The 13,399-nt window shown below is 33.3% G+C and overlaps 1 protein-coding gene across 1 annotated transcript in view; it reads left to right on the top strand.

Annotated features, from left to right (window-relative positions):
• LOC121123287 (roundabout homolog 2) overlaps positions 1 to 13,399 on the top strand; it is a 165,800-nt gene that overhangs the window by 129,784 nt on the left and 22,617 nt on the right. The window contains exons 9-13 of the mRNA XM_040718414.2: positions 7,964 to 8,211; positions 8,268 to 8,570; positions 8,630 to 8,849; positions 8,909 to 9,418; positions 9,590 to 9,930. Coding sequence (XP_040574348.1) covers positions 7,964 to 8,211; positions 8,268 to 8,570; positions 8,630 to 8,849; positions 8,909 to 9,418; positions 9,590 to 9,930 — 1,622 coding nt within the window. The remainder of the gene's footprint in view (positions 1 to 7,963; positions 8,212 to 8,267; positions 8,571 to 8,629; positions 8,850 to 8,908; positions 9,419 to 9,589; positions 9,931 to 13,399) is intronic.

Genomic DNA, 13,399 nt, shown 5'->3' on the forward strand with positions numbered 1-13,399 from the left:
CTGACCGCCGTGGAGGCTAAACCTCAACCCCTAGGCTATTCTATCTAGGTACATGTGGATTCCTATGCCTACCTTGAAGACCTCTGTCATCAAGGGCTGGGTCTCCATGAGCCCCGAGTACATCCACAGTGTCTGCAGCAATTCTGCCACCACCAGGAGCTCACTATCAATTCGGAGAGCGGATACATTGACTAAAACATGTTCGGTACACACTAAAGAAAAATCATAATAAAGGCTGTGTGCCTTTTTTTTACACCGATGCACCATAAAATTTTGCATAGGTTACTCTCTGACTACATAACTAATACTTTTCCACACTAGCCGTACTGAACATTTGAAAAAAGTAGAATAACAGACCACCCTAAGTACAATTGTTAGTGTGTAGAGGAAAGTCTTCAAAGTTCCTTATCTTTCTATTGTTGTTGTGAGGTTGAAGTCACAATCCTCTTAGGATTAAAGGTCTTTTTTATTATTAGGTACTATTGGAAGTTTAGCATCTGTCCATTTTTTTATTTGTGTCTTTCTCTATTTGTCGTGAGGTTCATATGAATATTAAAAATAAGGATGGTATTAATAGTATTTTTAAACCCATGGACAGAGTCTTTCATGTAATCCTTCTTCCCTGAGGGACTCTCAAAATGATTATATGCAATAAGGTTTTTATAGATAGACAAATAGAGCGGTAACATCCTCGTTTGAATCTTTGAGTACATAAACAAAATTCATCCATTTTTGGTTGTACAACGTTTCGTTGTTGAAATATAAAAGAATTGCAACACATTTATGGCTCAAGTACTCCTATTTAGATTGATTTAGACTCACACAATTTCAACACAATATACCTATATATGTTTGCTATTGTTTGATCCTATTAAAAGGATGTACGAGTCAATAGTTTTTCCGCAAATGGCATTTATATGCAACCTGTCAAATGTTGCAACTATCCTCGTAGCCAGGAACGGCTTCAATAGTTAAGAAATTGAGTTTGAGTACAGGGGCGTCCGCAGGGGGTGGGCTGGAGGGGTTACAGTAAAGATGAACTTAAGACTCTACAACAAACGATATAGGTAATTGGGACGGGTCCTTATGGCAATATGGCATAGCTCTACTTTGCTCATTGTTCATCAAAAATCGACCTATTGAAATCTTTTAATTTGTTGAAGTAATAGCTTAATAATACCGTCTAATTTTTCGCCAGATATCCCATTTTGTCCGACTGAGATTGTTTTTTCTAACTAACATCTCCAGTATAAATGGACTATTTGTTTTGGAAAATAAAGTATTTCATTTTTTTATGTTAATATATATTGAATTTCTTAGAAAATTAAAGTTTCATTATATTTTTTGAATGACCATCTTCAGAATTTGTTAAAAAAGGGCATGCCCTTAATTTTTTAAAGGTCTTCACTTTTGTTCGAATCAAATGTTTATATGAGGGGGACATCATACAAAGAATTCAGTCTTTTTCCATACTTTTTTTTCGGCCTATTCTCTTGTTTATTGACTTATGTTTTTTTTTTTTTTTTTTGTTTGGGGTAAAAAACAACTAAACTCCATACATAAAAAGGTATATTCTTAATATTATTCAAGTCTTGAATGAACCAATAATAAAAAGGAAAAAAAAAAAAACTAGTATAAGGTCATTAGTTAACTCTTTATAGTATATATTTTCTCCTCATTTTAAATACAAGGAGCAGGAATCCAATTATATATTAGGGAAAAATGTTTAGTTTTCGTTTTGTTTTGTTTTTTTAAAAGGCAAGGGATAGATACAGAAATAAGGAAAGGAAATTGTTTGTTATTGTAATTACATTCTATGCTCTTCTACTACAGCTGTAGGATGGTGAATTTATTTGATGAAAATCAACAAGAAGGTGCTGATGAGATGATGATAATGGGAGAATGATACTGGGCTGAAGGTTGATTGGACTTTTATAGAAAGCTGATAGATTGATGTTTTTCTTAAATACATGGACTATATAGCCTGTAATTAGAGTGATGGGATCTTATTAAATTAAAGTGGAGAGAAGATATCCGTATTTTATCATGATGACCCAGAAAAGAATGAGCCTTTTCATTGATAAGAGACAATGAATCCCTTTTCCTTTATCTTTATTTATTGAAAATAATTATAAAGAAAAGTTTTTGAAACTCCTTAATTTTTTTAGGATATATTTGATACATTAATAGAGTATAAGTAACTAAAAACTGAGCAAATTATTTATATATTAGAATATATTTTACCCAGTGTTGCTCAGGACAAAGAAAGAGCGAGAAATAGCATAGACAATGAGCAATCAAATCGAAATTTTCTGGAAGAAAATTGCAAAAAACTGTTTTTTTCTCATTTTAGAAAAATAAAGTAGTTAATAGCATTATTTAAAATTGTAAAGATGAACACCAACCTACCTAGATTTTTTTTTTGTTTGTATTTGCAAAATCAAAAAGTTAGAGAACAATGTAGAAAAAATAAACCTACATAACTGGTTCATTTTTCAAAAAATTGCAAAATTATCTAATAAAATATTTCAGAAATTGTAAATACTATAATATATTGGTATATGTCCAAAGTGTATCGTTAGTAGGATTTCATTTTTAAATATTGAAAACTGACGTTTGATGAAAAAAAAATGGAAAAATTATTCAGAGAAATGACCGATATTTGAGTTAAACATCAATTTTTATGTGTCAAACTTAAATGAATCTCCAGACAAATTTCTACAAACTTTATTACGAGTATATCTAGGGAATTTAATATTTTATTCTAAATCCATTTTTTGCACCTGAAAGACAACGGATCTGTAATTTTTACACATTTTTTTTTATTTTTTTTTTTTTGCCTATAACATTTTTGATTATGAATCAATTTAGAAGGCGTCTTTACTCTTATAGTTGTTGTTTTTTGAGAGGTCAGTGACTTATTGATTTATAGTTTCACTCCTATCTAGTCACTTTGAGCTATAAAAAAATGGTGTATGAATGCCTCCTCTCCTCCCTCTATCGTCTTAGCCTGACCAGGTTCAAAAGAGGCTCTTATTCAAAGTTTCAGCCTCCTAGGTCCAACGGTGTGGGCACCCATATATATGTATATATACATAAGATAAGTTTGTTTTTCGTTTTACCACACATGGAATCAAAAATGGCAAGAATAAATAGTAAAGTGATCAATTAAGTCGAAATCGCCCTCCTTCTATTCCAATAATACAGGGCTCGACGATGAAATCCACACCCTCTCTTGTATTCACAAAAAACAACACAAAATCCGTAAATTTTAATAATTTAGTATCAAATAAAAAAACAAAGTCATTGTAGGTCATGTATTTTGAAGCTTACTTCATATAATTGACCTCAGCCTCGGTCAAAGGCCTTGATGACGAGGTCCCGGAGCATGGATGTGAAGTGGTCCTTGATGATGGCTACCAGACTTGCCTTAGTGTGTTCCTGAAGGTAGACCGCTACAAAATAATCCCTCAGATTAAGGTCGGGGCTACTGAGGGGTAATTGGTCCTTGGTCATGAGGTTTGCATCTTGTAAAACTGAAATTTCTGATCCTCGAATCCTTTAGTTTCTTCCTGGTTTCCTGTATGTAACGCATTGCTAGTTCAGTGGTGTTACGGATGTCAAGGTGGCTCATTTTTCCTTGTTTATTAATTAGACACATAACTACGGTGCATATTCGTTCATCCTCTGTGAACTGAATCTTCGGCAGCTCCAAGTTGAGTTATTCCATTGTAATGAAAATAAACTGTATGAATGTGTTATGTCTGTATATTAAGCTGGACTTTAAAAATCCCTGATATGATGGTTCCAAGACGACTCAAAGAGGGCGCAGATTTCATATTTGTTGGGTTTGCGAAGATTTTCAATAATAAAAACATTTATTGCTATGCTTCAAATTAAACATTCAATCAGTATGGGCACATGTAAAAATAACTTTAACTTTTTGTGCCCTCACATTAGTTTGCCAGATTAGATATCCTACTGCAGTCCATCCTGAACAAGTTCTAGGGTTTATATATATACAGATATATACAATGTCTTCTTTTTCCATTTGGGGAAACCAAAAAAAAATGTAATTTTCTTGCAGTTTCGTTTGAAGACTCTCCATTTTGGAAGTAAGTCTTCAGTATTTCCCAATTTTCTTCGAGCGTAAACTTGATCATTTCGTAAACCGGAGACCTTTTGTAAAATATTAAACACAATGAAAATGTTACTATAGCTGTCAGACGTCAAAAAATTAAAAATTGAACCGTTATATACAAAATTAAAAATATGAAATTGCTAGGAGAAATTGCGTTACAGTAACTAAAATATCAATTTTAGTTTAAAATTAGACCTACACCTAAAAACAATCAAATATTCCAACGATCACAAAATTATATAAGCCAATCACACACTAACCAATTTAAAACGTAATAATCAATCCAAATGTCTCCCTCGATGAAAGCGTTCATAACCTCGAACAATTGTTTTAAAATAATCATATTTGTATCTATTTGAATCTGACAGTTTGTATTTCACAATGTCAATAGCATGATTTTGAGCTCTGTTACTCAAAAGAGTTATAACTTTTTCGTCTCTGCCTTGTTGGCAAGACAAACAAAATTATTGCCTTTAAAGTATTAACAATTCCCCTCCCCATTAAGAGAAACAAATTCATGTAAAAAGGAAATCAAAGGAATTTGAAAAAATCATGCAAAAAATTGTTCAAAAACTTTCCACAATCTTTACAGAGATCGTAGAAAACAATACAGTCTGTCTCCAATTTATAGATGGAAAGGGAAATTAATACATGCGGAAAACTTATATAATGTACCCGCAACTCCTTTTCAGAATTCTGAATCCCCTCAGGGAACCTGTGGGCTCATTGTGATCTTTTATGATGAACGGTGTTGTTCCCATTAGGATACTGGCTGAAGGCTAATGAGTAAGTAAAAATTCTGGACACCAAAGTTACCCCATGGATCAAATCCATAGTTAGCCATTCTATCCGTGTGTTTCAACAGGATGGAGCATCTGCACACGCCACCAAGAAAAGCCAAGAGTGGCCCAGGCTAACTTCTGAGCAAAGGACTTCTGACCACCGCAGAGCCCAGATCTCCATCCTTTAGACTATTCCATCTAGGTACACGTGAAGTCTAAGGTCTGCAGGAGACGCCACTAGAGCCCTACGCCCAGAAAATCTCCGTCAACCAGGACTGGGCGTTCATGAGCGCCGAGTACAAACAAAGGTTCTGCACCAGCTTTTGCCACCGCCTGGAGCTCACCATCAATTATGAGGACGGATACATAGACTACAACTTGTTCTTTGGGTTTCAATTAATGGTTAATAAATGTGCTTCCTAATTCATCCAGGATCCTGCCATGGACTTTGTGTGTTAAAATGTGTAAATGATAAATTTTAGCTCAATATGTTCATAAAATGAACTATTTCATTTCCGTTACACTTCTATGTTTAAAGACATATTGTTGCTTGTATCTATATAAGTATATAAATACATTATGTAAACATGCATAAAGTATGTTTGCTTTTTCAAGCTTTTAAAAGTGTTTTTTGTGTGTATTTCAATGAGTCAAAGGGATTCTTTTTATTCTCTTCTTCTTGGTTGGATGATAATATATACATATATGTTATATACATAAAATATTCTACATAATAGTACTTATTTATTTATTTTTTTTAAATATTATGTCTAATTTTTCATTTTACTAAGTATGACTTGTTTGTTATGTTATGTTCCCTACAATGAAATATTCTTCTTTCACAAAATGCCTACATATTTTTTTCATATGAAAAACAACCATTTGGTTCTATTTCTCTTTCCTAAGTGCTATTTATAAGTTCTTTTGAAGTTATTCATCATCAAATGTTGTCGTACTAGTTAGGAGACAAATACATGGAAAGATGTTTGTAGGGAAGGCCCGTGAACAGTTGATTGATGTGACATGTAGTAACATAAAACTAGCAGTAGACCTTGGCATTGCTTGGATTTATAAGGATTCGACAAACAGACCAACTTTGCTTCAATAATGTAGAAGATAACTCCTTAACAAATCCTCAGTGTTACGCTCCATTTTTCAAGGAGCACACTCACACGTAGTTACTCAATACTGAGATGTTCTCTCCTCAAGAATTAAAGAATAATAATAACAGCTTCAGATTTTTTTTAATATGACGTGATGAGCTACGGAGTACTTAGTATGACTAATTACATGATTTTTGGAGAGGAAAAGAATTATGGCTATAAAGAGGAGAACCTTGTACATTTAAAATAGTATTATGAAGGGAAAATATTACAATTATTGATGAAAATCCGGTGGATTTTTGGCTGGTGCGTTTTTTGTTTTTTAAATTGGTAATCTGAGGAATGAATTTTCTTTTCCTTAGCAGTTGTCATTATTTTTAATTCCTGATTAGTGAACATTCTTTCCTAAATAGATTCAATAATATTCAAAACCTGATTCAACATTCGTATATGTTCATAAAAGATGGAGAGGAACTCTGATGATGTGTTGCTGAGTGATAATTGTAAGTCCTTCTTGGACTCAGATAAGAATTGGGGATTGACATTGGAGTAATTCTAGCAAATGTACTTTTTTATATCCTTTTGATCTTCCTCTCTCGTCACAGCTAATTGTAGATGGTCTAATAAAACGTCATGAGCATTATTATTTCTCTCCTCCTAAACATTTTCAAATTGTCCGGGTTACCATGTTAATTTTCGGTTTCTTTTTTTTAACATGATCATTCCACATTGGATTTTCATCCTTATATGTATAAATACTAACTATAGTACCTGGCATTACATAGAGTTATTAGGTGATGACGACATAGAACCTTTGCTCTATTGATACATTGAAAATAACTCAGCAACAAATCCTCAGTTGACTCTCCCCATTTTTCATGAGCACACTCACACAAGTATTAACTCAATACGTAGATATTCTCTCTTTAAAAAATGAAAGAAGATGAACAACAACTTGAGAAAAGAAAATCCTTGTTCAGGTTGCAAAGTATTAAAAAAAAACTCGCACGCTCAAAAATGCCTAGTATTTACAACCAAATTTACTCTTGTCCGTTTTACAACCGTCTTCCCTGCTTTTATTTATGCGGTGCGTAGCAGGTAATAATAGGTTATAGGTTTGTCCTAGTTTCATTTGAGCTAGACAATAAAGGAAAGGGGTCGAAGAAAGAGCTGATTCTTCTCTGTCCCTCAATGTTCTTACAGAATGAACAATACACATTAAGTAGTATGTGATTCTATTGACGATGATGAAAAGCACAGGAAGTCCAGCTGTCCATTAAATTAATTATATTAAACCATCAACCATATTGGTAAATGAATGTAATGGAGCTCATGATTATAATTTCATGGGAAAAGGTTCTATTTGGACTCTCCTCACGTTGTATCGTAATTTGCATCCTTTCTCCTTCAAAAAGAAACACGAAGGGGGTGGGGAAACTCAAAATCAGCTGATTTATCGCTTAGTTAATTCCTCTAAATTATGGAATTATTTACTATTTATTCAATAATTGTTGAGAATTGTTCCACACCAACTTGATAAGACTTAATTCGAATTTAACCCATTAACAATGCTCAGAGCACTGATGAGGAGAAATGAATTAGAAAAATCCACAGCTGACAATAAAGTACACTATAAATAAAGATACTAGACACGGAGTAGGGGTTGTGTTTATTTCCTTGATCTAATAGCTGTTCGCAGCTAATTTAATGAAACGTCATGACCCCGTTAATTTACGGGGTTTTTTTTGTTGTTTTTTTAGCATATTGACAGATTATTTTCAACTATGAATATCATCATTTATTTTTTACTCACACACATGAGGATTATTAAAATAACTGATTAATATATTAATTTAAACTACTCATAAGAACATTTAGGAGGGTTGACAAATGTTGTGAATGATAATAAATGTTCCTTTTTACTTAATTTATTTTAGGTTTGTCATTGTCTGATAGTGGACTCTATACCTGTCAAGCTCGATCCGTGAGTGGACAATCCGTTTGGTCTTCCTCTCTCGTCGTGAGTGAGGGTGGAGGTTTAATTGACTTTAAACCTATGCCTGATCTATCTCAATTCCCTGGATCTCCAAGTAAACCCAGTTTGGCTAATGCAACAAGTCATTCCATAACTGTCACGTGGAGTAAGCCCCATAGAGTTGGAGGATCCCCACTAAAGGGCTATCAGGTAATTAACGAAAACAGGATAAATGATCCAAGTATTGATTGCATCCATTCTCATAGTTGGACTACTATACTCTGGCAAGTCCTCTCCATTGGACAACAGTGTATAATGTACATTCTGAATTTCACACAATTGATGACTTAGATCCAGAGACCACTCTTTGGGTCCTTGTAAGAGCGTTGAATGGCTATGGTCTTTCTCCTCCAAGTCCTGTCTCAAAGTCTTTGAAAACATTGGCTCCTGATCCAAATTCCCGTACTGGAATGGATCCATGGAGTATTCGATCCAAATTGGGAGGGAGGATCATGATATTGAATGAGGCTATATCTGTGGGCTCTAGGAAAATTAAATTGGAATGGGAGGTGAGTAAAATTTGACCTAAGAATAAGAATTGATCGTAACCCACTACGGATTGTTTCAGCTTCTCATATCGGGAGAGTTTGTTGAAGGATATCATATTCAGATACGTGGATCCAAAGAGCCCCATTATGACTCGGTAACAATATCTGGCGGAGGAACAAGATCCCATACATTATCAGATCTGAGACCCAATACTAAGTACTTCATCTTTATACTCCCATTTAATAATCGAATAAAGGGTAGACCATCAAATCTCAAGGTTGTGAGTACTAAAGAAGATGGTGAGTATTTCTGTTATTTTCAAAACTCACACAAAAAAGGAATTAATTTATTTTTACAGTCCCAAGTTCTAGCCCAGATAGAATCAAAATTCGTCTTGTCAATGTTTCAACTGGCCTTATTCAATGGCACACGCCTCCCTCGCGAGATCTAAATGGAGATTTAAGTGGATTCAAAGTTCTCATTTTCGTTAATTCATCACTGGAATCAAATTATACCCTTGAACCAGATGTGAACTCCTTTTTAATCACGGAACTATCTTCTGATTTCGAAACAGCATATGGGGCAAAGGTGGCAGCGTATAATAGGCAAGGCGTTGGTCCTTTTAGTCCCATGGTCTCAATTAACATCAATCCGATGTCTGGCGACATACATGGTGTTCATAGAAATGAGTTAAGTGAGTTTTTCAGTCCGGAAGAGGCAAGCCCTCATGGATTCGACATAGTTCTGCAAGAAGTTTGGTTTGTTTCGTTTGTGTCGGTCATGACCTTGGTCCTCGTTATTGCATTTGGTGCAGTTATTTGCATTCGACGCCGAAAAGGAGAATTAAAAAATATGGGGCATTATAATGGTGAGGAAAGGGACTTGGTATTGGCTCACTGACCCACGCACCCAACGAAATAAAGTGTTTTTATTCGTCTTTTTTTTTTGTAATGACCAAAGAAGAATAAAAACACTTCATTAGTGAACCAACCTTTGACCTGTTTCATTGATTAATTAATTATTTCTTTTATACTTCAAGTTCCCATACATAAAGTGGATGATATATCTCATGTTAATTTTGGTAATCGGGATCACCTATGGCTGGACTCCAATTGGAAAAGTTCAGAGACAAATGGAAAAGGAAAGCATATATTTATTAACAAATTGACCAATTTCACGCAAAATGCTACCAACAACAGTACTAATACTATGAGAAGTAATAGTAATCGGATGGATAAAGATGGCGACTATGCAGAGGTTGATACACCCAAGAGCACTGACACACATCAAAAGGATCTCGTTTCAAAAGGAGATGGTCCATATGCAACCACTTCTCTTGTGAGTGATCCACCATCTTCAATTAACTTAAAAAATGGATCTGTAAGTTAACCATAACTATTTTGAATTCCATTGCTTTATCCCTAAATGTTAAACGTGGGCATGTTTACTGATATCGTTTAAACCTTTAAAAAAATGAGGCAATAAATTGTTTGTCTCAGAAAGTATGTGAAAGTAGATATTGCAGGTAATCATTTGCCAAATCATGAAATTTTCGAGTCCTGATTGTTTCGCGCTTGCAGGGAATCTTTCTTTTTCGTCGACTCTATATTTAAGATTTATATGAAAGGTGCACTCATTTTTTCCTTCCTTTTTTTTGTGACCAACTGAAGGCAATTTTTTTCTATTTAGTACAATAGTAGTGCAATGAAAAATATATCATCAGGGAAGAACCGGGAAAGTTCAAACGGTGGGTGACAATAAAAACTCAATGTATTCAAAAACTATCTGGATTAAAATTGTCTGATTAAGTCCAAAATTGTTTATAGTACTGTCAATGATATGTTTAATTTTTTGGGTGTGATATACATACATTTACGATGATTAGGAGGAAGTTTAGTTTTATTCCCTACCTTGAATAATTTTTAAGTAACTACTTCAATTTAAATGATAAAAAATCTACAATATATAATTTAAATGACTCTAGGTAGTGTTGTACCAGTCTTATTTATTCCTTCCAGTACATTCTTAGGACCGGTCCTGCCAGACCTCGGGTCCAGTCCTTAAGACTGTCGGTCCTTCCAAATGTTAGTAATAGAACTGATTAAAAAAAGAAGAAATAAAGTTGAGTTACGTCATGAAGGACCGAACTTTATATGTTTTTACGACTGATATCCAGGATTGAACTGGAAAAGATCGAGACTGAACTGGGCAAGACTGCTGTGTTGGGTCCCACATAAGGACCGATATAAAAGTAGATCTAGGAGCCTATCCTTAATGCCGATTCGCCTAATGCCACTTTGCACCATGGAGACGCCCTTTATTGTCAAGTTATTTGTTTCCATGTACAGACTGTTATTGTTTGTGAAGTAGGACATATTGAATAAATAATATATATTACTTATCATTCCTTACGTTTAGGTTGTCTTAATTACGTTTTTCGTAATTTAATCATGCTACTTCAATTTTTGGGGTTCCCAGTCTGTTTTATTGTCATGGTATAAAATATATGAATTGAACTAAAAAAATATTTTAATTCTTTATACTATTATTGTCAATCAATCTTATCCTTCATTTCATAAGTATTCTATTCCTTTAAAAAAAGCTTTTAGTTACTCAAGAAAAGGAAAAAGAAAAAAGATAATCAGTTTATGGATAAATCCTGTGTACCTGGTAGGCGCTGGAACTATACGGCCTCCACTCCTGCTAATAATTTATTGGTTCAAATTTAGTCTCTTTTAAAAATTGAACACTAAAATTTAAAAGAAAACTTTTTTTCTCCTTTAAAAAAGATTATTTCTCAAATTTGGATATTAAAAAAAAACTTTTTGTCAAATTTATTAAAAAACCCCACGGCCCAGCCCCTAATTGCTCGTATTATATGACTTATAGTGTTGCGAGTCTCCATATTTAGGACTGAAGACGCCATTCCCGTCCAGTTCCGTCTCAGTGCGGTCCAGTTCAGTACTACATGACAGTCCTAAAAGTTATAAAGTTCGGTACTTGATGACGTTGCTTAACTTTATTTCTTGCTTGTTTCATTAATAATACTAATACTGTCAGCCAGAATGACAGACGGTCTTCAGGACCAGTTCTTCAAACAGGTCTGGTCCTAATAAATAATGGCTGACACAACACTATTAGCAAATGCATTCATAACGTTTTTAAGTACAAAAACGGTCCAACAGTTCAAATCGAAGGTTTCTAAACTCATATATCAAATATAAAAATTAAGGCGCTATAAAGTTAGACTTTATTTTTTGTATAAAAACAGCAATTCCTTCCCCATTGAGTCCTGCATTTCAGTCTTAAAACTAATTATGTTCGGTCCTTCAAGACGTCACTCAAATGTATTCCTTGTTTGCTTAATTAGCTCTGGTACTGACTTACCGAAGGACCGATAGTCTTAAGGATCGTTCTTAAGACTGCACTGGGCCGATTAAATAAGCACTGACTCAACATTAGTCACGTGACCTCCAAATGAACTCTTTCAAAAAGGTCTTTAGCAATGTGTACATACAATAATTATATATAATGTATATATATATATATATGAAGATCTATCAACTAATTGTTGAACAATTAAGAGTATTGACCCTATGTACTACTTTTTTCAAGAAATATAAATAGGTACAACTAATATTAAGGTACATAATGTAGATATGACATAATTGGAGGGCTTTTTCTTCTTCTCAATACGAAAGTAAGTCGTGATCCCAATTTGATTTGGATTGATTCCAATAGGATAGGGGTATTCAATGAAAATTCAAAGAGGTCCAGTACCAGAAAATTTCCTAAAGCAGTGGTCCGAAACATTACAATGTTATATACTTGCTCTATAACTCAGTCTCATATTTATTAAAGTAGCCCAGTATGTAGCCAAAAAACTGATTGTCAAATCAAATAAAGACGGAACAATTCAAAAATATTTCAACAATATTATTTATCGATTTCCACATTGAACGGGAGGGATTATAAATAAAAAGTACTCTCTGCATGAATTCGAGTAAAAAAAGCATTGTTTTTTCAAAATAAAATATATTACAAAGAGCTTTAGAAAAATAACCCCAAGTCCGATTCCATACAAAATTATTTAAGTTCGGACTTGTTCACACCACTTCTACTAAAGTGTCCGCAAGGGGAGGGCTAAAGGTGTTGTAACTCCCCCCTCATATTAAGAATGTTTTTATTCTTACAAGAAAATTTAATAAAGATAAAAATAATATTCGAAATTTAATTAAATTTTTTAAATTTTTTTTCAAAAAATTTAATTTTTGTGAATAACCATTAATTTTGGAATTTTTTTCCGTAATATTTAATACTGGAATTTTTTTTCCAAAAACTTCTTACTTGCAAATTGAATTTTGGAACTTTTTTTTCCAAAAATCTCATTTTTTCTAAACAGATCAGGATTTTTGAATTTTTTTATTTTTTTTCCAAAAATTGTAATTTTTGGATTAATAAAAAAACAAGCCTATCCCCAAAAACATATATACATAATCCAACTGATGCCCCTGTCTCCTGCCTATTTTACAAAAACTGCTACTTGCAATTTAATTATGTATTATTATCTTTTAATTATTATTATTATAAACAGAAAGCTTGAGTCCGGAGTAATTGATTTATTAATGTTGTTATTGATGTATGTATGCAGATATTTGCAAATTAGCAATCCCAAATATCGCATAATTTAATTTGAATTTATAATAATTTGCATTTAATTGCATAGGTATTGACTGTATAATTTTCTTGCAACAAGTTGCCTTTCATAATGGAGACTAGTGTTATGTTTCGATCTGGATTACCAAGATCGAACTTTACTTTTCTATAAAAAAAATTAATAAAATTTTTC

This window comes from Lepeophtheirus salmonis, chromosome 8 (genome assembly GCF_016086655.4).
Source record: "Lepeophtheirus salmonis chromosome 8, UVic_Lsal_1.4, whole genome shotgun sequence".
Taxonomy (NCBI): domain Eukaryota; kingdom Metazoa; phylum Arthropoda; class Copepoda; order Siphonostomatoida; family Caligidae; genus Lepeophtheirus; species Lepeophtheirus salmonis.